At 40.3% G+C, this 25857-nt stretch overlaps 1 protein-coding gene and 1 long non-coding RNA gene across 3 annotated transcripts; one reads left to right on the top strand and one right to left on the bottom strand.

Annotated features, from left to right (window-relative positions):
* Window positions 1-846: 846 nt before the first annotated feature.
* On the bottom strand, window positions 847-25191 carry LOC121959974 (protein FAM222A). 2 transcript variants are annotated; one of them, XM_042509544.2, is made up of 3 exons: window positions 24932-25191; window positions 12889-13048; window positions 847-3467 (listed from the first exon to the last, which is right to left on the bottom strand). In XM_042509544.2, the coding sequence occupies exons 2-3, from the start codon at window positions 13010-13012 to the stop codon at window positions 2059-2061; spliced, it is 1533 nt and encodes a 510-aa protein (XP_042365478.2). In that variant the 5' UTR covers window positions 13013-13048; window positions 24932-25191; the 3' UTR covers window positions 847-2058. The 2 variants fall into 2 exon arrangements, with proteins under 2 accessions (XP_042365478.2, XP_042365477.2); XM_042509543.2 differs by having other exon boundaries at window positions 12889-13051; window positions 24932-25190.
* Window positions 13075-25611, top strand: LOC148186194 (uncharacterized). The gene is made up of 4 exons (XR_015775086.1): window positions 13075-14328; window positions 21061-21218; window positions 25160-25353; window positions 25478-25611. It is a non-coding gene; the product is annotated as an uncharacterized LOC148186194 (long non-coding RNA).
* The last annotated feature ends 246 nt before the right edge of the window (window positions 25612-25857 follow it).

The raw sequence follows: 25857 nt of genomic DNA, 5'->3' as shown, positions 1-25857 counted from the left end.
AGCTCCAAGCGAAGCCAGAACACAATAGGCTAAAGGCAGGAAATCATTTACAACAATGCCTCAATGACAAAGCCACTGACCTTTAACTCTGAAATATTTGTTATCTGCAATGAGGTCATCAATTGAAAATTGCAGTTTTATTCCCAGCAGTGCATCTAATGCCGTTATTCACGCCATCGCGCTTATTTGTTTTGTAATGGACTACTTAAAATGTGTGCGCATTTTATGTGTATGGTGACCTAAACCACATTACTGCTATAGCAGCCAATTTAGGAGGACAAATGAAGCAAAATAAGAGGTGCAGGCACGCTGCCATCGAAGATTAGCAATTCAATAGCTGGGTAGCAGCATTTCTACATAATGTGAGCAATAATATTCCTGTGGATTTATCTTCAAGAAGGCATCTATTTTTTTGCACAAATGTAATATAAGTGGAGCGAGCCTGTATATTTTCATTTACACATATGTTTTGAAGTATTCAATAGCTTCCTCAAGCACTGGCCATCCATCTACACTAACACAATTCACCATGATAACAAAATTAGCACTTTGAACTCATTTATAGAGGAACCAGTACAATATCTTTCAGCTAAGGATCGATTTACATCACATTATAAAGCTGACACCCCCACCAGTGAAAAGAGAGATCTTAATAAAATGAGATCTGAGACTGAAAAAGAGAGACTTGCCAGGTGGTTAAGCCTTAAATCCCTTTGCAATAACACAAGAAAAATGTCTTATCTTTCCACAACTACTTTATCATTCATGAATATAATAAAACCATCTTCTCTGGCTGCATGTCTGGCAGATAATAACTAATAATACGTAATAACACCAACTATGTGCTGGGTTTAGAAAATTTCATTTACTTGACAATCCTTATTAAGAAGAGGCAAAAAAGGGGTTGAGGGATCAGGGTCATACATTGCAAAATGTAGTTATTTCAACAACATACTTCATGGAGAGCACTCACATGGTCATATATAATAATTGCACTTTATAATTATAGAGACAGTTTGCCATATAACTCAACAGGCCGACATAAATAAATAGTATTACAGAACCAGTGCAGACACGCAAAGAACTACTCAGTCATACATCTCACACCATCAGAGATAATATAGCCCTACAAAGAAGAGAAATGATTCAGGTGGCCTGCTCTCCGACATGGCACTCATACGTGTATATACCCAGGTGTTGTGTAACAGTGTCACAACCTTCCAGAGATTATTTCATTCAAGAAAAATGTCCAAAAATGTAGAAAATCTCAACAAAAAATACAACCAAAGGGGCACATCTTAGTTGGCCTGAATCGCCACAGTGTTGATTTGGATATGCAACAGTCTTAATACATCGTGCTGAGCATGATTACATCAAAATTAAGATGTTAAATTACATAACTATGTCTATGGCTGCATAACAAAAAATATATATTCACATTTGTATACAAATCAAAATGTTTCCCCGTACAGCTGTCAGGAAATTTGCATCACTTGCAGAAGCTGGGGCATTGTGTATGTCTTTCAACACAGGAGTCACTGAAGAGAGGCCAAAACAAAATCCACAACCGAAGCAGCAGACAACCAAAAGTTCAGTTAATAATTAAGGAATGTTCAAATAAGAAGCCGTTTTATGTAAAAAATATACAATATATTCACAAAAACTGTTATTCGCAGTCCTTCCCAGAATCAAGTTTTTTGAAGGGTACCAACGATTATATCGGATCTGTAAGTTTCCATTTTTGCAAAAGGCCTACAGGGGAATGACCTGCAAAATAAACAGCTCACGTTAAAATATGAAGCGGCATATTCTAATTAGGTGCTCAGCATCCGTATTAAATGAGAAACAGCAGGCATATTTGATGGCCAGTTAAGATATAAAAATAAAAGTCCGTAAGATAAACCTGTATCTTAAGTCATGATTATCATTTCAGGCTCAAAACACAAAGCCTACAAATACAGTACATGCACAAACTGAAAAAAGGCATGTCTCATTCTCATAGATGTCTATAAAAGGTTTGTCACTTCTGCGTCCCGTTGTGTGGCACCACGCTGCAACTTATCTGTATACGGGGAGTTGGATGTGGGTTTGCTGGTGGTGCTCCAGTAGCTGAGGCATCCCCATGGCTTCGTACCCACGGCCCAGCATGCGCTCTTTGATGCAGGGAGGGTGGATCTCACTGATGAGGCACTCCAGAGACTGCAGGCTGCTGCTAAGTACCGCAGCGTGGCACAGGCTAGAGCTAGGCAGCCCACAACAGAGGTTTTGGTCTGTACTGTAGGCCTGGGTATGAGGAGGAAGAGGAGGGTGGAGCTGCGGCTGGTGTCTCTGTGGGTGGTGGTGGTGGTGTTGATGGCGGTTTGGGTGGAGATGAGGATGGGAGAGCCCCAGATCTCTAGGCCTGGCTGCACATGTACCCGTTGCCAGCACCTGAGAAGTATAACAGTCGCTGTTAGGGGTGGCCACGACGCCGTCCCAGAGAGGAGCATAGTACTGTCCGACAGAGAGCTCCCCCTGCATGGCGGCACAGCTCAGAGACGAGCTGCTGACTCGCTCCTGCGCGGCACCCACACTGGCATGATGCGGCCTGTACGGCATCTGCGAGGAGCACGGCAAAGGGAGGCAGGTTTCAGGAGACTGGCCAACCCCAGCTTCTGCGCCTCTGTGCCTCGGAGCACTGTTACTCACACTGTACATCCTTACTGCTCCCTGCTGATACGGCTGCTGCTGAATTTGATGTTTATGCTGCCACACTGTGTAGTCTCCTTTCTCCAAGTACCCAGCTTTGGCTATGTCTGCACTCTGTGTGGGTAGCACTGCCCCCGTAAATGCGAGACTGCTCTGGGGAGGCACTCCCAGGACAAAGTCTGAGTCCGAATGTGCCACTGCAGCCACTGCCTGCAGAGAGGGGCTGGCTCGAGCCTCTCCCCCCAGCTGCAGGGCCTGGCTGTGGGGAACTCTGCTCATCTGCCTCATCAGGCTTTGAACCTCTGCCAGCTCAGACTGGGGGGCCAAGCTCTGATCTCCGGAGGCCATCCCTGTGCTAGAACAAAGTGTCTCAATGGGAACATCATGGGGCTTACATGAGCTTATATGATAGGCCTTATGCCCGTGTCTGGCTGTGTAGCCATTATTCAGAGGATTATTATACGGTGCCACAGAAGTCTGGGTGTTCGCATGTTTAGTCCTCCTGCCCTCCGAGTTTTTCACCACACCTTTGACCACCACAGAGGCTTTGACGACGGCCAACAAACCCTGGTAGGCTCCTGAGTACGGGTGTGAATAGGAGCTATAGCGTTGGCCTGTGGTATCTAAGCCGTTGACTGTTTTGTTGAGCTGTTTATGTTGTGGCACCCGCACGTCAGATGGAAAGATTTTGATGGACAGCGGACTGTTGGCAGTCCTCTGAGCAAAAGCATCCAACTCTGCGGGAGAAGGGTACCGAGAAATCATGGAGGCTGGCTCGCCTGGGAAGAAAGCAGACAGAAAATGAATGATTAGTCTTCAAGCAGCCCAGAGAAATCTTGTATCTTGTGTTCCCTGTTGTTTTTCGCTTTCAATCTCAAACCTGTGTTAGGGAATAAAGGCAGACACCAACATGTCATATAAACTAATTTGAGGGAGGGAAACACCCCCAGCACTGTTTGATCAGTGCTTAATGAAATTAATTCAGACTTAGTTCAACCCAAAATTAGTTTACCCTGGGAAATCAAAAGACAGGAATTGGCAGCAGCAGAGGGGGAGGACCTAATTTTACTGAAATGGCTTCAATTAAATTATTTGAGGACATTTAGCCGTTAAACCACAGCAGGAAGACATACGAGGAAGCTGAATGTAGAAACAGCAAAAAAAAAAATCAAAAACAAAAATCATAAAATAACCACCCCACAGTCTGTGAAACTAGTCAAGTTGCAGTTACAGTTTACATCCGTCTCTGTCCAGACTAATATGTAGCCATGACAGTCCACAGTGCTGAATGGATAGACGGACAACCTGAAAAAAATAATACCTCTGAGCCAGCCATAACTGTGGCTGGATTTTTTTTTAAATCAAAAAGATTTGGATTTAAAAAAGGTTTGGATTAATACTTTTTTGTGCGCCTTTTAGCAAAAAAAAAAAAAAATCACTGATAGGAACATAATAAAACACGAGTTAATAACTGTAATATAACTGATGTACATTTCTGCCAAAATGCTATATAAGTCTTCCTAGACAAACCACACCCCACTTTTGGTTGTTTGTCACTAACTCTGTAATCATTCGAGCCTTGCCAGTTCGTGCCTATGAAATTTTGTTCCACTTTATGCTTTTATGAACCTGAACTGATTCTACTGTAAAAGCTTGGAGCCTAAACTGTGAGGAAAAAAGTTGATGCAGATTGAAAAAGAGCAATCACCAAGAGCACTGCTGATTGAATTGTGTGTGGGAAAAGCTGACGGGACAAACTAAGATTGGATTTAAACACTATTATTCTGGCAATTTCATGGCTGCTTAACTCCTAGCGACAAAGGGAAGGTAGAAAAGGCGCCTCATTTAAAAACAATAAATCACCTGGTAGAAATTACCACCACCTTTAAGAGTGACACTTTTATGGAATTCCTGACATAGAAAGAAAAGGTGCTAAAAATTAACCTAGATTGGCAGGAATCGTAGCAGGCAAAAAAAACAAGGCTGTAATCTGCAATAAAAGAGCAAAAAATAAAAACAAAACACTTCATTTCATTTTCAATAACAAAACCAATTCCAGCTATGCAGGGGAGAGCTCACTTGTTGTTCCCATTTGAAATTGATTTGGGAGTTCATTTCATTTCAGGGCTACAGTGAGCCCCCCGACTGTGAAAATGATTCAATCTACAAGATCCATCTCATGAAAGAAATAAATTGGGTGTTTAAAATGGAGGAAAAGAGGTAAGGTGGAGTGCTCAATCCATCCAGCAATCTCCCAGCGGAGTCGAAGGAACGGCACCATGGTGCCAGGAGCGTGAATGAATTCTACAGAGAAATACAACAAAGCAAAACACTGCTTATTATGTATCACAGTGTAGTTCTGCCATACAAAACCGCAACATCTGGGTTGTTGGAGAGGTGTTCAACAACATCGAGATGTAACAGAAAAGAACAGCTGAAATAACTATTTCTGGTCTTTGGCTAAAAGCTGAATATTTATTACTATAAATGACATCTAGAGGAGGTTCATATCCACCTGAAAGGAGCTTAGATGATGAGATGACACATTTGAAAAAATATCATAAATCTGACACACTAGTGTTGACTCCACTGCACAAATTTAGTCTGTAACATTGCTTAATTACCAAAGAGATAATTTAGCAAAACAAGCGTTTTAGTTGTTCCTTGTTCAGCAAAATGTCGGTGTCGAGCCCTGCATGCTGCGATCGGCTTGCTGTTCCACAAACACTTCAAACACTTTGAATGCTAACACGTCTTCACAGGGTGTCTGATATTGTTAGTCCGGAGATTACAGGCCTGTCAGAGCCATGGAGACACAACACAGCTGCACTTCCAACTGTGGCTGCCTTAATGTGGCACTATGGAAACCTCATTAGCAAATAGGCCTTCCCCACTCGGCATCAACATATTTATCATCTGAAGACCACAACTGTGTGACATAAAAAAAGACGATCATTTTAGCAGATCCTGACAAAGGCAAGCAATGTGGCGTTGAAACTGAAATCAGACACATCAGCATGAAAGCTGCTCTAAATTACAACCAGAGGTAATTGTTTCAATCTTTGAGGACTTTCATACCAATCAGTGGTGTTAAATGGCCGTAAACTGAGCACAGCATGTTTACCAGTCGGTAGTGGCTTTTGCAAAGCATGTGGTAGCAGTAATAAAAGTATATCTTGAAGCTATTCATCACAATATTCCTGCAAAAAAACACCCCAGTCAAATAGTGTCTAAAATGTGTGGTTCATTAATTACAATCTGGCACTACGAGAGCTGAAGTTTCCCCCTGAAAGTGCCAAGAAGGCAGGAGCCAACTGTGCAGAGGCTGCTGTCTCACCCAAACTCTCAACATGAGGGCACATGCATGCTAGTGAAAGTGATAATTGACAACGTGCATAGAGTATCACTTCTATGGTTCTCTGCAGGTGTCCAAAAAGGTTATTTGCACCCCCGTAAAGGGAGGGTATTTTAAAACATCACTCGCTCTTAGCTCATTTTGGCCTTTATCCCAAAAGCAAACAAACAAGTAAAAATGTACAAATGAAGCCAGAACCCCCAAGCTTCTTACTTATTATGAGGCTGCAATAATTATATTCAGTCAGTTATTTGGCTCTTTTAAATCCCAGGCATTTGGAACTGCATCACAAAAACATATGAGCCAGTAAATTAGTAAATATTTTCACCTAGCAGAAGAAAACGTCTGAGCTGCAAATCTAACATGAGCTGGTTCCTTTAATCATCCTGTGTTGCCTTTAGGAGATGAGATTACTCATGCTGATATTAAAGCAGGTTTTTATTAATGCATTTTTAGCATGTAATCATAAGCGCACAGGCAGAAAGAAATGATTTGCATACATGATAAAGAAACTAAAAATGACTCAAAAAAGGTCATCTTCTGTGAGAATGATCATTAAATTTACATTTCTTTGTGATACAGTTTCCTGTCTGTCTTTCTTGAGAGTCACCATAGTCACACAACATGACTCTGCGGTGTAAAATAAAGACAAGAAATGAAAACAAATACGAGGCTGTTCACATGACAACAGGGAAGTGGCAGCTATGTGTTGTCAGGTATGGAACTGCAGAGAGATAATTAGCAGTCCGACCTTAAGCACTTAATCACCCTGAACCTGCAGACTGCACACTGTTTCACTCTTCAGCCCTGACAGCGAGCACAGGCGCAGAGACAGATAAAAAAACACAAAATAACACCAGCCACTTTTCGCAAGCAACCTTGCCCGAGAGCACTGCGCGGCGCTTACCAATTTTAATTCCTTGACCCTTAACATTTTCGCTTTTTGATTGAAGTATTTGTTGAGAAGCTTGTTTGTATTTTTCTGTTCCTCAAAAATCTGCATAATGATGCTGATGTGCGATGCATCTGTAGATGTGGATGGATTTAATGGTCCTACCACCAGTCAGGCTTGACTGTTTTCTCAGTTGGAAGGAGCTCCTCACATTAAACATGCTGCTCAACTGTTGTGGCACCATGCTGAGTGAAACTGGCACACTTTCACAGGAAACACCTAATCCTGATTTCCTCTTTCCATGCAGGGGACGCGCATGGAAAGAAACAGTTGGGGATGGGGGGGCAATTATAAACCCTCAATCACGACTAGGCTTAATTTATAATGTGTTGTGCATGTTAAAGACAGAGATTTTATAAATATTAGCATGAAAATATTCTGCAGGGATAAAACATTGGGTACCATGGTATTTATGGTCTTTCATAACCCTGATTCCACCCCCATACAATCCCACTCAATGCTTTATGCCACTTTAAACTGGCTAATCTTTTTCCCGTGGTCACACTTGAAGCCATTTCCCCCCCAGATTAGAGCGAAGACCTTATTGTTTTGGAGCAGTTTGAGTTAATCACTAATTTATGGGCAAAACATGCCCCAGAGGCAGGGCTGAAGACGGCAGTTGGACATGCTCATTGCATTTCTAAAACCACGGCTTCCAACTATTTCATACCCAGGGGGCGAACATGACAAAACCATTAGAATGACCACTACATATGATTCCCACGTGAACTAAAACAAAAAAAGATTCCTTGTTACTATCCATACGTGTTGGCTGAACTGCCAGGCAGAAAGCCCACAGGTCTTTGATGTTATGCTGACGACTTGTCGTGAAATACTTTGGTGAGATAACATGTTTACGAGCGTCTAATCCTCAGCAGGAAACATGGCACCGAGAACTGGCAGTTAATTAAAGAACAGGGCTTCTCAGCAGGCATAAATACTTGTTTACCACACCAATAATCCTGATATTTAAAATACTCTGGCCTACCTTAATAACCAAGGACTGAGCACAGCACATTCCCAGCGCGTTCAAAAACCTATGTCTCTATTACCATGGCAACCTCTTCTATGCACCCAGTTGGCCCAATAAGCCCAGTCATTAAAACCATGTAATTAATTGGCCCCGACTTCATTCATCTCTTTGGGATGAGCTTCTGCGATAGACTATCTGCTGATTAGATGGAGCAATAACATCCAAACTAGCAGCTGTGAGGTTCACCCTCTCAATTCAGGCCACAAATTGAAAATAACATTCTGGTGTTTATTTACTGTGCATCATTTATGCCATTATATGCAAATTATATTAGATATTCTTTTATTTATTGTGATTATTTCAGTCAATTTCCATCATTTGGGAGTCAATACGGTCTTAAGCTGAAGTAATACATTTTTTGACTTGGCATTTTCACAACAAAAGATGAGCAATTGTGTTAGAAAATGTCTAAATTTTTAAGTAAAATGTAGAAGTTACAAGACTGCACATTAAATGTAACATGAGAAGTGAACTACAACTCCCAAAGTGCATTTCCATGCGATGTTATCCAGTAAGAGAGCTTAAATTCTGTTAAGCCCCTTTCCAATTGCACAAAAAGCCCACTAACACCCACCAACACCTGGCTTTTGTAATTAACGGGAACTGGAACAATTGGTATTCACTTCCAGGACACATGACTGCAATAGCTGTAGGTATTTATCAGCTCCAGCTCCAATTGGCTACAATCAGCCTGCCTATTTTTGGCTGGGGTTTTGTGTTTAAAAAACTTTGCATATATGTGCTAATTTTGATGGCAAAAGGGTATTGGTGTTAGTAAAAGTAGTAGGGTATTAACTTTCTCTGCCAAAGAGCTTGTTTTCTGCAATAATCCAAATTCCAATGGAAAAATCCCATATGCTATGCTGAACAAAAGTTGAACACTAATACTCTGCGTTTGTCACTTAATAACCCTTTACACATTAGAGTCATTTGACTTAATGTTGAAATAAAAATACTGATAAATACAGGTTCAATAAGTGTTATCGCCTCTAAGATGCAGTATGTAAGGACCTTCTTTTTTTTTTTTACGTCAATGGACTTATTTGAAGATTCTTTAATATCAATCCTCCATGGGGTTAAAAAAAGGCAGCCAGTTAATGCCTCCATGTGTTTTACTCAACCTAGCAACCCTGAGGACCATTAGATAGAGATTGGTGAAGTGGAAAAAGTAGACAAGGGACATATGCTCTTAAATCTCTCACACTAACCTTTTTACAACTGTCTTCCATAAACAAGCAAAAATAGAAAATACAGACACTCATTCACCCCATTTTCAAATGCCTTCGTCTTTCTGTGTTGGTGATTTCTACATGAAGGCTGCTCACAGAACAGAGTAACCTCAGGGTTGAACACTTAGTTATGTGTGCTCGAAGAGGCTCTGTCGAATACTCCTTTGCACCAGTGTCACTCCACATTTGCTTCTGTGCCGCTTGGCCCAGCTTGGGCAAACTTTCCCCTCTCCGAGCCGACCCGAGCACAGGCCAGCAGCGTGGGAAAAAAGCATTTCCAGCCCCTGCTTTCAAGCTGAGATAGCAGAGAGGGGAACAGCTCTCATTCACTCTCATCACATAATTCCTGACGCTCGTTTCTTCGAAATCTTTCACATGGGACTGTGTGGCTGAGAGCTTTCATGTCCTGTGCCCACCATTTATTGATAGCTAAAAATGGAAATGGCTTTCAAAAGCGCAGCAGCGACTAAAGACCGTCCCCATTTAACTCAATCCAACAGCGACTCATTTAATGAAGAAGCCTGGGCCACACAGACTGAGCTCCCATCAGCAGTCTATTCCCTGCGGTTGTGCTTGAAATGTCAGGCTAGAGCTGGAGGGTGCTGCGTTATGCACAGTCGCAGTACATAAAACTCAAAAGGGGGGTAAAAGGCCCTGCAGGTAAACAGGATGAGAAACGCACCCCTGGTTTTGCCTGAGGCAAACTAGACCCTTCTGTTCCAGCGTTTAGCAGACAAGGGCTCCATTGATTCCCAATTAATATTTAATAGCAAAAAAGACAAAGAGGCATTTCACCTGGGGAGAAAGATGGGAGATGAGGGGCTGGAGTGTAAGGGGGAGAGATTTTCAGCATTTCAAATATGAGTACAGTTGGATTGTTTGGCTACAAGTATATAGGGGGCAAATAATAATGCAAAACACCAACTATGTTTTTTGTCATTTAATGGTCCTACATTGTAACAAGTCAGATTTCTGTGTCTTTTTAAATATAAAGCAGGTATAGGTGCTACATAAAAAGCATGAAAGTATCAAAATGTCCAATCCGCAGAGAAATGCACAGACATTAAGAGCATCAATGTATGAAGAGACCTGGATACAGCATTGAAGACAGGCCCCCATTCATCAAAGTTGCTCAGTGGCGCATGAAGCCAAAAAAGCTCAATTTTCATGCCATAAAATTACCTGCATCTCACTCACTGTGGGGCCCATAGAGCAGGTGCACTAAAAAGAAACTGAAGACACAGCCAAATGTGGCCAAGCTGCTATCTTCTGATAGCCAAATGACTAACTTCCAGTTAAGCGCTACGCTAACTTGAATAGGAATAAAATGATTTCATCGTGGTGGCTCTTTCAGTTTCAAAATGATATCAGACGGAATAGATCAAATCCCAGTAATGAAACAAGTTATTTCACAGGCGTTAAAAAAAAAGTCAAGTCAAGCCAAGTCAACTTTATTTATGGAGCCTATGTTTACAAATCACAATTCGCCTCAGAGAGCTTTAGAGCATACATCTCTCTGTCCTTGGACCCTTACCAAAAAACGGCAGAAATCTCTAATTTATCAAATAATTTACAGATGTCTTTTTCACAATCTAAGTCTATGGGAAAAAGTTTTCTAGGCCCAAAGGCACCATGTGATCCTCCCAGATGGTGTAATTCTACTTTTGACAGTGCTGTTACAGTTATATACAGTTATACAGTTATTATCCCGCTGCAATGACATTGCAGAGACGCTAAGGGCCCAAATATGGAAGACCCAAAAACACTGGCCAATCAGAGCACAGTGGGCTTTTTTGGGAGGGGGGGCTAAAAGAGACAGGCACTAAAGCGTAGCATTTCAAACAGATTGTGAATACAGGCATATTCAGACAGACGATATGAGAAAACTTTGTGTTTTATTTAACATTAAAGCATGTAAACACATTCTACTAGAAACCCAAAATACACATATGAATCTGTAAATGAGTATAATATGGGACCTTTAATTACATGATCTGACACCATGATAACACAGGTGTTTTTACATATTTTGCCTGCCTGAGTAGACCACGTCTCATGATTGCATTGGTATTTATACTTCTCCACGACTCTCCTGTTAGCCCCATGGCACCTACTAGATCAAAAAGGCTTTTATGGGTCCTTGAATAGAGTTTGGTGACCTCAGAAATCCCTAAGCATGGTTCCACCTGAGAGCAGGTCTTATTATCAGAATAGAATAAAAACACCTGTGTGTATGTAAAGGTGTCAATGAAATTCAATACAGGGTCATCTGAAAATAATGCTATGGCCTCTAAACTTTCTATACTTCCCAAACATGCATTTACTATGTAATAGATATTCGATGAAAGATTATATTTCATGACAAATGAACCAAGATATCCTGTATGAGAATGCATGTGCTCATGCAAAAGAAAAAAAAAACTTTTACTGGCAACACAATCAGTCAGATAAGATAACCCTAACCACTGCCGCACTCTGCAGACAAATGTCAACAACTTTCATGCTAAGCTAACATTGATAGTCATATTATGCAATTCTGGCTAAGAAAAATCTGAGTGCAAGCAATGTTCAATATGTGCATGTTCTGGCTTTTTATAAAACCATAGTCTGAGGAGGTCTGTTTCATTTAATTTACAATGATCGTTGTTAGCTTCTGCAGTGTGGTAGCAATTATTCCACGTCCCAATAACACACATGAAATATATAACAGTATAGGCTCAAGACAACAACACAACAAACTACAACACCTACACCAAAAAGAAAATCTTTAAAGGGTCACATAGTTCACGATGTTACATAGCTTAGTACATTCATAGGGCTGCAATACACATCCAGCTGAGCCATTACACTGTAAGTAGTTATAGATCTTCAATATAACTTCAAACCAGAGCCAGCATAGAAGTCTAAAGGCATCAGCAAATTTTTAAAGCAATAGGGAAAAGGAAACCACAGCAGAATAACTTTATTTGTGGTACTATGATCTCATTATCTGAATCTGGGCTGTCCAGGAAGAATAAAGGCAATTTGGACGAGAGCACAAATAATACGGATGTTCCCTACATAAAGAAAGCAGCATCAGACCATGAACTAAATCTGCAAACGAGTTGCATTCAGTCGATTAATTGAAAGAAATCTAATCAGAAATGTCAGTCCAGCTTAGGTTGAGACACCCACTGAACCTTTCAGTGACTGCAGTGTAATCCGTCACGATGAAGGTCAAACGACACAGACACGGAGCACTTTCTGCACAAAATGTGAACATCATTAGTTACCCTCTATGTGAGAGTTGATTAACTCTGTAATTTCAGAGTCCACTTTGACCTGCATGCATATGCACTGCAGGAGAACACTGATTAGTAGCCCAATTAACAGGCATCATCATCATCAGGAGGCCCATTATTTTAAATTCTGGAAGCAGCTGAAATCTCGCACACTTCTAAAATCATGCAGCTTCATGTGCACTTGAAGGCAACAAGGTCAAGCTAAACATGACTGAATAAAAACTAACTCATGACCAATACCAGTATTTTATGTAAAAAAAATAAAATAAAAATAAAAAACTGCGTAAATTGTTTCTGTGGTATCTGTAGAATACTTGCTAAATGTCTTTACCTGTGTGATAGAAACTCACCTTTGTGGGTGCACAGCTGCAGTGGTGGCAGCAGTAATGGCGGCGGTGGAACATCAAGGCTTTTGGGTGTGCAGGCCAGACTCTGCGTTGAGAGATTCTGCCGTCTCTGGATACAGGCCAGCATGATAGTTCACTAGGGCTGCACACAGCCTGGGTAAACCTGCTAGAATTAAAACAATAAAAAAAACATGTTATGTATGGACCCTAATTGCATTGTGATTAATGTTGATGCCAACAGGCCAAATACTAATTTGTTCCCCAAAATCTCTGATTTTTGTTTTGATTTGAAAAAGGTTTTGTGATTGCATAGTTAGGCCACATAACATCCAGGATCACTAGAAAGAAAGTAGATGCCAAGATAAGTTTGGAAAAACACCAATTTATGTGTAATACATTCAAACTCTTGCATCAAAAATCAGTTTGATGCTGGAAGAAACCTGCAAGCTTGCTGATAGAGAATACTAAAACCCCATAGGAGGCTATCCCCCTTTAAAAGAACCACCCTTTCCATGTTACTTTCGTAGCATACATATCTAAAACTCTGTAACCACTTGGGCCCTTTTACCATATTAAAATTCAGGAGAACTGCTGAGATTGTGCATTCAAAAAGTAATATCACTTAATGACGACTCCATCTCCTCGGTCTTCCTAGTAGTTATGATGGCTCTTTCCCGTTATCAACCTTGTTCTGTCGGTTGCAATCACACAGATCATTTACAAGGCCTCCTGTAGCCTCGGGCTGTGTGTTTCAATTTATAACTAGCCCAGAGGCCTGGGTTTATTCTTCTATAAATTTATGGCTGTATTGATCAGCAGAGAAAGCGAAAAGCAGCTCACTCCTTAAAATAGGCTGTGCTGTTTGCAGAGTTAAGTATTGTCAGAGGAAATGAGAAGCTGCATCTGAAAGAGAAGGCGCCTCACCACAGATGTGCTGATTGAAGCAATCATTCTGAAGATAAAGCCAGGCATTGAGGGAATATTTCAGTGATAATTGCATTTGACATTCTTTTTGTAGAGTCACCGAGTCTGAATGCTTGCACTGCAACACTAAAAAACTTGGAGCTGCCATAAAACACTTACACGAATGTGAACCGTGCACCTTATAGACAAACAACTGCAATCTATACAAGAAAAACTGCAGACATATGGGTTATTAATAAGTCCAAGTATTACAAATAGAAAGAAACACAGTGTTTTTATTACAATGCAGTAGTCCCCAACAATGCTAATATAAGCCTGCAGTATACAGCTGTCAGATTGTCTTTTATCCTTGTTCAGTTTTAAGGTTCTTTTGGGTTTTGCTTTCATTTCTCCCTCAGGGTCCAGAGGGCAGCTAAAGCGAGTCTGCAGCAGAACAGAGTGTTCAGTGACGAGCTGCAGAAACATGATTACCTTCGCCTCAAAAGGAAGAGGAGACGGAGTTGCTTTCATTTTACTCAGGTGCCAACACACACAAAGATTCCCTCACTCTTCCATTTTTCTCGTACCCGCTCCCCTCCTCCGCTCAACATCTGTCCCTTGGTGACAAGCCCACTTCAAACTGCTCAGTGCAACCTGTCTCATCTGAACACACTCATCTGAAGAGCTAAAAGCCTCACCGTGGTCACATTCCATTTAGAAAATAATGGCAATTTCACAACAACCCTTCCATTACCACACATTTGTCAAGAGGGAGGTGCTGAAAAACGCAGGAGAAACACAAGGGAGAAAAGGCTTCTCCAGGGAAATCCCTTCACAAGCAGAAAATGAGACATGAATTGGAATACCTTCCATTACGCCCATAATTTGCAGCTGGAATAAAATACATCAAGGAGGGCATTATAATTCAAAGAGAAGCCAGCAGTGGCTTAAAGAAAAAAAAAACTTTTACTGAAAGCAGAAAGGGGACCTAGAAATTATGCATAAAGTGCAAGTAATGATGGTTTCTTTCATCCTGCTATCTAAATTTTAAATTTAAAGGGATTTTATGAAAACTTGAGTTTAAAATTCCCTTTCCGACTCTTGAGCAGAATTACCCGAAAAAGGGAAGAAAGATATGAGATCAAAGTGATCCCAGAATGCATGATATTATCTGGGCTAAATTCTCAAGCAATATCAACTCTCCAGTCCTCCATATAATGTTTTGCTGAACAAAAAAGTTTTTCATCTTCTTGCACTTTCTTACAATGTCATGTCAGGATATCTCACAATGGAGAGTGGCTGTAATAATATACACTGTAAAATCTGACAACTCAATGTTACTTAAAATAACTTTGGAAACCAACTGCCTTAAAAAAGGAAAGTCAATATAACTAACTTCTTTTATGTTTACTTTATATCCAAGTGTTAAGTTTACTGTTTGCTGTATTTACTTAATTTTGTGATGTTATTGCAACTTTAAAATGACAAGATGAATCACCTTGTACTTTCTAAGTGTTAGCAGTTTCAGTAAACCAGTTTAGTCTGACTTAACTTGATCATGACAAAGAGGATTTTCCTAGTGATAAAGTCAGGAGATCTGCAAGTTCTGTTTTGAAAATACACATACGATTCACTCTTTACAACCAGCAGAGTAAAGATATTTAGTAAACGTGGTTTACTGAATTTGCCAAAACTTAATCAAACCTGTCATTTTAAAGTTTCACAACTTCACAAAATTAAGTAAATTTAACTAAATTTTAAGTAAATTTAACTAGATTTTAAGTAAATTTAACAATTAGTTATTAAGTCATCAAATATTAAAACTAATATTTATATTTACTTAAAATGTTCCAGGCAATCAGTTACTTAGATTTTTTTTAAAGTAAAATAAACGTGTCAGATTTTACAAAGCAGAAATTAGATACAGGGCGACTGTAAAGTCATCCATCTTAAAAAATGGCAGCATGCCGCCTAACTCAACCTTCACAAATGAAGTCAAGGCTCTTTGTCATTAACATAATGGTCGGTGTTCACTTCCAAGCCACCTTTTTCAATTAGCTTTCCAATCAGTGTCTAACCTGACTTTGTGTGAGACATTAGAGGTTATAAACTGTCTGTCTAACTGCTCATCTTTCCTCCAAAGCCCGCTCTGACACTTCCCATGTCTTACAAGTTGGCATATTCAAGGACTTCTCTAACATGCATAATAAGTAAAAGAGCACAAAGTTTAAGCTGCAAGGACGTCTAATCTTTACTCTCAGGCGACAACAGTGCAGCTGATAAGCACCATGATGTGGCCCGCTGAGGTCCTGCCAGGAAGATAAAGACCTTGTGCTTTGCAGTCCATCTAACTGTCCCCCAAGGATGTCTTGGCAGATAATGTATTTTTCAAGCTCCTTCCCTAGTCACTGACAGGATGCGAAATGCCTCATTTTCTAACGTGTTGACTGTCCTGGGATCAGGACGCTAAACTTTGTGAGCGATAAGGTCAATTGAAGAGCCATGAGAGTACTGATGGAGAGACTTTGTTACAGCTCCTTTAAGGCTCAGACACACCGAGCCAACACTGAAGAACTAGTGACGGTGAAGGCCAACTGTTGCGTAACCTCACATCGTCTGGCCAAAAGGTTGCACTTGAACTCGCAAAGACTACAGCCAAAGGCCAATAACACATGCACTGTGCACCTTCATGAGAGTAAATAACTCTCCATACCAGCAGACAGCGGTAGTCTGTATACATCATTAAAAAAACTGAAACTGAAGGATCAATAGGACAGATTCATGATGCTAGTTAGCCAGTTGGCACATTAACAAAGGATATTACTGTGTGCTACCACAATAACACAAATAATTATGAACCACATCTGCCAACGACTGCACCAATCACAACAACCTAATTGTTGCCTGTAAAAGTTGGGCGCCAGTGAACATTTGTGGCTCTAGTTTTTGCAGTGCGCCCCGCACCTAGTTGGCATGTGTCGACTGTTGTTGGCTGTTTCCAGCCAATTTAGCAGGTTGAATCAGCATCGTAGCTGGTGGAGCCCGTCTGTGAGAGAAATCACTTTGACTGGAAGTTTAGCTTGGTGCAGGAGATGAGAAATCAAAGTGAGGAAAGCAACCAAACATTTAAAGTCAAAAGTACATGATATCAAAACAAACTTGTCATATTAGGTTAGATTATTATTTTGCCATTGAGCTCTTTAGCAGAAATTATTCATATAGCTATTTTTGTGTCATCATTCACCAACACACTGTAAATTTTGACATCAAGTTGTGCTGCTAATTTGCTAACTGGCTAACAAGTTTTGAATCCATCCTGGTCTTTCAGTTTCCTTAAATTATGAATACGGACTACCATCACCTACTGGTATGAAGAGTTATGTCCTTTCACTGGGATGCAAAATGTGTGCATCGATGTGCTCAAACACAGCTTCTTGGCTAAGACACAGGAGATGTAAGGCAGCACAACAGTCTGCCTTAGCTCTTTGATATCAGTTTGATGTGTCTGGGCCTTAACAGGCAGATAGTTGATGCCTTAAATATTAACTACATTTTAATGACATCTGTTGAGCAAAAACTGTATCTTTCTGCTTATTATCTAGAGACTAGCACCATTTATACTTATGCTGTAAAAGGAAGAAGTTAAACTCCAGACAATCTAGGCCATGGGGAAAACATTTCTCGGGATTTAAAAAAGCTGGCTATGCATAATACCTCAGAAAATGCACTACCATGTTTCATTAAAAGAAAAATCTAAAACGTATGCGTGATAGCACAAGAATATCCATCAAAGCCCTAAATTATACAGATACTCAGACTCAGAGCATCTGTCTGACCTTCTGGAGTCTTTTATGAGTGTGTGCAGCATCAAGGGTCAGAGTGAAGACAGACGCAAATTGCAGAGAGGGAGGCGCCCCTCTAAACAAACATGAAATGCACAGAAAAAAGACACACACTGGCTCTACACACTCACCCCACCATATTCACACACCCCTCCCTGCCATCTCGGCTCCTGTTAGCAGTTCTCAGAATCCTCAGTTAATAATTAGATGATAATGAAAAAGGTCTAAGACAAGCACCCTTTTCACTCTCTGGGAGGATTAGCATGTGAGTGCTATGCTAATGTTTTTCCTTCCTTCTATGCAGAAACTGCAGAAGTGCAAAAAGGAAAGAGCACAAAGGCAGAAAAAAAGAAGGTTAATTTAGGAGGAAATAAATGATTAACAAAGAGCAATTGGTCATTATGGAGAGGAGAAAAAAAGCTATGCTTCTCTTTGGATGAGCATGACATGGTCCATGAATAACAATCCACTTACTGTATAATTAATTGTATATTATGTATGGCTTTTATACTGTCTTCAAGGTAGGCACTGCAGGAGCCTGTCTAAGTAATGGAGACCAGACAAGTCATAGAGACAGAATTAGACAGCAGTGCTGCAGCAGCTGCTGGATTCATCTCTATACACCCCTCCACGCACACACAGACACACACAGACACACACACACACACACACACACACACACACACACTGATCCCCCCAAACCCCTCATACATTTTTAATAGAATCTATTACTTCTGGATTAGCCGATAAGAGCTGGCCTGGTTAAATTCTATAATAGTTTGCATAATTGGTATCAGAGCAGCATATAAGAGAGAGACCCAGATTTCTCTCGTCTCCTTCTCTGGAGGAAAGGGGGAAAAAAGGACACAAAGGTTCATATGCAGGATAACCAAACAACCCGGAGCCACTCCGCTCCGCGCTGCAAGAACACTCAAGGCCTGCTGCTTATAACAATGAGCCTCATTTCCATTGAGATTAGCTCAAGGTATTACAACAGTGTTAAAAAGTGTTTCCTATACAATTCATGCGCAAGCACAAAATTTATGTAAATACAATGGCTAGGCAATACTCAGACAGATGTCCAGAGCATTCAGCTGGGTGTTAATCATACAGCGTTAATGGCAGGGCATCTTGGGAAAACATTAACATTACAGTTTCTCACATGCAAAATTTCATGGAGCCATCACATGAAATCACTATAGATCACAAGTCCTCAGCTGTATAGAAAAACACCCAGTGACAATCTTTAACAGTCTCTCAACTATCTAACAGATTTCCCCACTACTGCAAAACACACGTAATTGCCCCATGGCTAATGCATATATAAATTAAATGTGTTAATATATGCAAGGCCAAATGCAGTCCATTATTGTAAACTTCTGTGTCATTTTTCACTACATTTAAATTGCATTTTTCCCCACTACCTCCCTATTAAGCTTTTCTATTGCAGAGACACAATATGTAAAAAGTGTTTTAATTTGTCTTTATCAAATGTCAACTGGTACCTTTCTTGATTAATTACTTAATTTTTGAAGGTATAAAGTATTAATTTGTCTAAAAAGGAACAACCTAGACGTTATGATAATCTCAAAAAAGAAAAGCTATTTTATTCAATGTGTTGTCTAAATGATAGGCTATAGAAAGTTAGTTCCATTTTGTTTTCCCTGCTTTTTTTGTGAACTTCTTATGTTTTGGTTAGTCAGACAAAAACAAGGATTCATTTTGTAAATATGGAAGATGCATAAGGACTGAGAAAGCTGTTTAAGTCGGATATTTAAATTGGTCTGATATCTGGACAAAGTCTGGGAGAAGAGGAAAAAAAATATTTTTATTGAGATGATTGTAAATATTTGGAAGTTCCTTATTTGAACAGTTTATTTGGGATGTTGTTTTTTCATGTTTCATGTTTTCTTTTCTTTTCCTTTCTCAAAACTTTCAGTGAAATTTAACATCTAACACTGCAGCAACAAATGGTTTGAAACAAATGAAAGTCCAGCTCCTGAGATCAAAACTCGCACCATTAATTTCAGCTGAAGCAGCAGCCACTGCTACTGCCAGCATGAAGTATTTGTCTAGGAGGTTTACAGTTTTGACAAACAATTAATCATTAACTTTGGAGTTAATACAGAGCTATTAAGGTAAATCAGTCTTCCAAAGCAGTACTGATGTGGTAATTAGTGGCTGACCTACTTAATATATCAATATTATACATGACTTATATAATAACTGGGAGGTTTAAAATTGAATGTCTGTCATTTAATGTTATTGCATATTTTTCTCTGCCCAGCTTTCTTTTGTTCTCTATAGATATAGATATAAGTATATGAGATAAAGATTGTATAGTTGTATCAAAAAACACCTGAATTACGACTTCAATATGTTATGTCTATGGCTTAGGAAAGTTTAATCAATATTTCTGAACATAAGCTGCTGTCTCTCTCAAAGTGAGTATACTTGATGACATTAAAAATATCAGTTGTAGCAATCCAATTTTTTGGATTTGGGAGAGTTTTTCATGTTTTCCAATATTTTTGGACTGTCTTAGACCATCTGCGTAACATGTATGAATTTTGTAAATGGCCGAAGTTCCCCTTTAATCCAAAGCTGCACAATTAAGTCTTATCTTCAAGAACAGCCTTGGTGGGGAGTAAAAAGACTTGGACTGACCCAAATCTGCCCTTGTCCAGAGACAGTGCCAAGGTAAAAGAAACACACTGCATGGGGTAAAGTCTGGCCAATGCCAAGGTAGCATTAGAGGGTAAACACAGCCTTATCTTATCCTTCTCCCAGTATGCACACTGAGGCACACTGTCAAAGAGCTATGGGCATGCTGTCCAGCCTTTAGAAAACCTTGACTTCAAAGATAACAGATGGTAAAAGAGTGAGCTGGAGGGTGTTTTTGGAAAGATAGGTTCTTTTTCTAAAGAATCAAACTGAATGCTGACAACTGTTGGTCAACTCAGGTAAATGGAGTCATTTTTAAAGAAGTATTTCACTGCTGGAAGGATGGTCTATTCATAAAACTGTGCAGTAGAAAGGTGCAAATATTTTTGAAAATGGTGCTACGTGACAAGAGAAACAGAGGAAAACAGCTGTGGCATTTGCTTTTGCTTAAGGGGTAGAAAATCTACAAATAACAATATTCACAGTGCCACACCAGACTAATAAACACTACCGCTGGTGGGTGATGTAAAACGGGTGGTTTGGCTTGCCGAATCAGTATGGCAGCTGGCTGGTAACAACCATCTCATATCCCAGCAGCACAGTGCACTAAAATGCATTTTGGTGTGTCCGTGTGACATCATGGACAGACTGGAGAACAGGTAAACAGTAAAAAGCAGCATAGACAGAGGTCTTCCATAACTTTATAGTGATTACTTTTCTTTCTACATCTCTTACTTATTTTGTCTCTCTTTCAAATTCTGTACAGACTAATTTGTATTGATGAAGAGCTGCTTATGAGGAGATGGATGGTAATTCATGACGGCACATCATTGCACTTCGCCGGTTAAGGAGCCAACATTAGCACTTTCACCCGGGTGTTGTGTTCCCATCAATGCTGATCGGAGCCAGAGGCGACAAATACTTGTGAGTACTGCATAGTCATTTGACCCATGTGTGAATGTTGCTTGTATGCATTACCAATGCATTACAAAGCCAGATGTTAACGGGTGTTAGGTGTTTGGGTTGGGTTTTTTTTTTTCGTGCAATGGGAATGAGGCTTTTCTGTCTGTGGTGGTGGGCATACAAAAATGCAGATCTCTTTTTGGGCAATAGCCCCAGCCCAGGTGATGAGTTTTGCATTATTTGAAAAATTTTCACTGGCAAGATGGAGGGAAGTTTACCATAGTAAACTGACACATACTACCTACATTGCTATGATACAAAGGTGGATGTAAATTGGCAAAGTATCCCTTTAAGTCTCCCATTCTCATCAAATATTGCTAAAACTCTAGAAAAGAGCAATAATTACACAAACACTCAATATTTCAAACCCCCTTCCCCCTAGCCATGCCCGATGGCTGTTTACCGTTACACTGTTAAGGGTCACGGATTCCTTCAGGTCATTAAAAATCTTCAAGCAAACATGAAACTCATTAGAAACCATGGAGAAAATGCTGCCTGTATGGCTCTAAAGTGGGAGATAACCTAATGATAAGCTCTCCAGCATGCATCACAGAAACATCAAAATGTTCTTGGAAAAAAATGGCTTTGATCTCTGGACCGACTAAAAATGTCATCATCTCACTGCTTTCCTATTTAGGGCAAATGATGATGCATCAATTCCATTTCGGCCATCTTAATCATTAATTTGATGTAATGACTGAGCACCATCATGGAGACAAAATAAAAAATGATTAGAGCTATATAAATAACCTTGCAGTCCCGACCCCTCCCCACTGACCTCAGGGGCCCAGTCCTTAACCTTCCACCCTTAACCCCCGTCTCACTCCCCCTTCATCCTATTAGAATGAAAAGACCAATTAGACAGATTTCAAAAGATGGCAGGCTGCCTGTAATTACACATGACATCTCTTAGCAGATAAAAATGTGATCACAAAGGATGCATGAGAGAAACAGCTAAGCAACCAAGCTGTTGACATTAAAATGGGCAGAAAGGTTGGTCGCGTAAATATGTTCAAAGTCGATACGGATCGTTTTATCATTCTAGCTCCTAATCCACCACAGAAAATTCACTGTACACTTTAACTAGCCTTAAATGCGAAGCTATGGATGACATGGCAGAAAAAGGCCTGACCTTAATCAGTCCTTGCACTGGCCTGGGTAATAGTTGTCCAAGAAAAGGTCATTCTCGTGGTGAGCCGTTTCCTCTATTCAGTAATTCGGTAGGCATGGAGATTGAGCGAGCCTGGGGAAACTTCACAATAAATCAGAGCTCAGCTTCGCTCCTGAGAAGGCAAAGGGAAGCAGGCAGCCAAATGACAAATCCCTTCCCTTCACAGAGTTGGAATTACTGCTGGGGTGTGATGTGAGATCAGAGGGAAACCCCCATGGGATACCTGCACATTGAGTGCTCATAACAGGATGCAATTTACAACCCCATGCCCTGGCAAAGCACATTTCAAACAAACAACTGAAATATGAATATGTTATTAAGGCTAGTTACCATAATAGTCTATAATTGAAGACCACGGTGATGTCTAAATTATAACAGAGTAGGTTTAGTTTCCACATTGGGGGCAACACATATGAAGTGGGGGTTTGGGGGGTCCTTCGCCAGGAAATTTTTTGTATCAAAAGCCCTTTTCACACAGAGATCGCACTATAGGGCTGCTACTTAGTGCCTTCTTAATGCCTCTTTTGCATTTTTACACAAAACCAAACAACGGCGGCCTCTCACATAACATGTGACACATAATATATTATAATGGCATAACATGGAAATTACAATCATTTACTGTCCCTGTTATATGGCATCTGATCTCGTTCGCTGCTTGGAGGGTAAAGAGCTCCTAAATCTCATTGTTTTCTAAATTTGTGGACACTTATGGCTACTGCTCCCCTTTTTTTGAGTTGGCTGCTAACTGCTATCAGCTGCTTTTTAAATCTCCCACAGTGGGTCACACACGTAATACAATGTCAAAACATCACATCCTTACTGCTCATGGTCCCCTCCAGCCGGCTGCTTAGACAAAGACCACTTTGGTGCTGTTACTACCTCCCATGGTGGCCTAAAAGCGAGACCACTCTGTCTCCCAATTCTGTGATCGGCCCTTATATACAGAATGGTGAAGCGGCATAATGGCTGATATTCCCGCCTTGAACAGGCAGTGTAAAAGGGGCTTAAGACTTAATCCACTGCATTCTGGTGATTTGAGCCTTTTTTGCATTAAATAATGGTCGAGATTTCATTAATTTTAGCAAAATAAAAGTCCTCAGCTACTTTACTACTTTGGTTTTTTCCACTGCCATTTTTGCCACTGTATACATATATGCATGTTTGTGTGTGTGTATAAACTCACCTTGCTATGCCTTTTTTATGATGGACAAATGCACATTTTCTAAACATTGAAGGGACTTGTCCCCCCTGAAATCTATGCCTGTGCTAGATTAGCCTATATGACATGGAAAACATAAAACATGCATCATTTAACATTTACATGCTTAGTAAAAAGTAGTCAGAAACTAATAGGCCAATAATTTGTGGTTAAAAGGGGATAAGGCAATATATTTTTTTTTGTTATGGCATTGTGGTAAACCAGAAGCCACAATGTCACGTTTTAATTTTGTTTATCAGAGAGCATGAGAAAGATAAGCCTATTCCTGATGGCCATGTGCCTCCAAATAAAAGTGGGGCCGTATTTTTCTCTTGTGGTCAGAAAACAGCCAGGAAAAAAAAAGATAAAGAGGACAATAAAACACCAAATTGCAGCCTTTCCTTCTCTGCCTCTGGTGGGAGGCTGTGACATCCCATCTCTCTGGGTAATAAAGGATCTGGCACAGGCAGAAAAAGCACGCGGGGTAGAATTTCACACCTGGCCAATAATCTATAGGCCCCTCTGCTGCGGCTAACCTTCAACCTCGGCTGCCACCGGTGCAGTGAGGTGCGATGATCCCACCTCCGGCTTCTAGACAATAGAAATGGAAACCTTCAGAGGCAGCCCTGAATGACCGATAATATACTTCAAAGCACTTCCTGTATCCACTGAGATGCTGACATATAAAGCGCCTTTTCATTGCGCGTAAAGCCGTCATCCCAACTGAAGATGTCATTTATGGATAAAAGGGATGAGATTAGAAATTCTATTGGCTCACAACTGAACAGTTATGACAGAAAAAAATTTTTTAAAAACTACATATTTTTGATATGCAAATACTAGAATGATATAATTATAAGCAAAACAGGTTTACTTTTTAAATATATTTAACTATTAAATACATTTTAGGGAATAATCTGCCTTTAGATAAATTATTCCACATAGTGATTATATATTGTAACCCTTATAGTTGGATTCGGCCCATATAAATACACATTAGCCAATAGCATTGCACTGATATATAGTAAGGGCGAGACGCTCCTATCCATTAGTGCGCACTGGGCATCTTTCACCACTTTAGCGCTGTCGACTTAAAATCAATGCAATCCTGGCATCATGCATTGAAGCATCTTTAAAACCCCTAATATTTCTCTGTTATTGTCATGTAATTACACAGCCACTGCTATAAATCTATTCAGCTACTACGGCAAAACATTTCATGCACTGAGAAACATTTCCCATGAGCCCACAGAGTGCCCCTTAGTATTAAGGATGGAAATAAGAAACACAATAATGTCTTACAGAGTTTTGTCTTATCATAAGGCTTGTTTATCTTTGGTTCGCCACGGCTGATTGGTTGTTCTCCTGCTCGGAAGGCGTATTTCCTCTGCAAAAGCAATCTCGCCACTGATTTCGCGAAACCTCCGGAGATATATCCATTGATGAAGCTGGCTCCATTAATTGTACTTCCTCGACATATTCGGCAGTCGTGTTTTATAGATAATTTCACCGATTGTGTTTTCCGTGCAGCTGCCTGTATCTCATCTCGGCAGCCGACCAAGCAGTGTGTGCCACAGAGAGTGATGTCGGAATGGAAATGAGTCCCCTGCACTGTTGAAACCGGCTCTGGGCCAATCAATCAAGGCTGGATTTGAATATTCCCACGGCTCGGCCAATCGTGTGAAAGGGAAGGCGGCCGCTGTCGTGATGCCAAACCCGTCAAAGTAAGCACGTTGCTGTTTCGCGGAAAGATTTAAAGGAGAAGAACATCTGATATATTAAAATAAAACTAATGTAAGTTTTTTTTTTGTTCCATTTTTTTACTTCTGCACTGATGGATCAAGAAAGATGTTCATCTACTCTGTGCATGGATCTTTTTCTACAGCTCAGCCAACCAACAGTGTTGATTCATTGGATTTGGTGTGCAGAGCTGAAAAAAAACGCCATCATTTTGGGACAGGGACCTATAAACAAGATTGTTTCCACATTGTGAGGGACAAATATGAAACAGGGGTTTTGGGTGTCATATGCCAAAAAATTGGAGTATCAGATGCTCTGTTTCCTGCATTTTGGTGAATGTTTGTGCACCAATTGATGCCTTTTCTGCATCAATTTCTGTTCTAAATTTCTTTAATTTTGTCAAAATAAAGTCAGGGTTTCCCACACAGATTTATTTGTGGTGGCCTGCCATGATTTAAATATCTGCTACCAGGTATTGATTTTTTTTA

The sequence above is a fragment of the Plectropomus leopardus genome, chromosome 20 (genome assembly GCF_026936395.1).
Source record: "Plectropomus leopardus strain MGB_pleo_1.0 chromosome 20, ASM2693639v1, whole genome shotgun sequence".
Lineage (NCBI taxonomy): Eukaryota > Metazoa > Chordata > Actinopteri > Perciformes > Serranidae > Plectropomus > Plectropomus leopardus.
This window is presented reverse-complemented; position numbering and strand designations above follow the sequence as displayed.

Excerpts from the sequence above, each read along its gene's own strand:
- LOC121959974 (XM_042509544.2), bottom strand. The coding sequence starts at position 13,012 with ATGCTGGCCTGTATCCAGAGACGGCAGAATCTCTCAACGCAGAGTCTG. Across the intron at positions 3,468-12,888 it reads GCAGCTGTGCACCCACAAAG|GCGAGCCAGCCTCCATGATT; the intron begins GTGAGTTTCTAT and ends CTTTCTTCCCAG.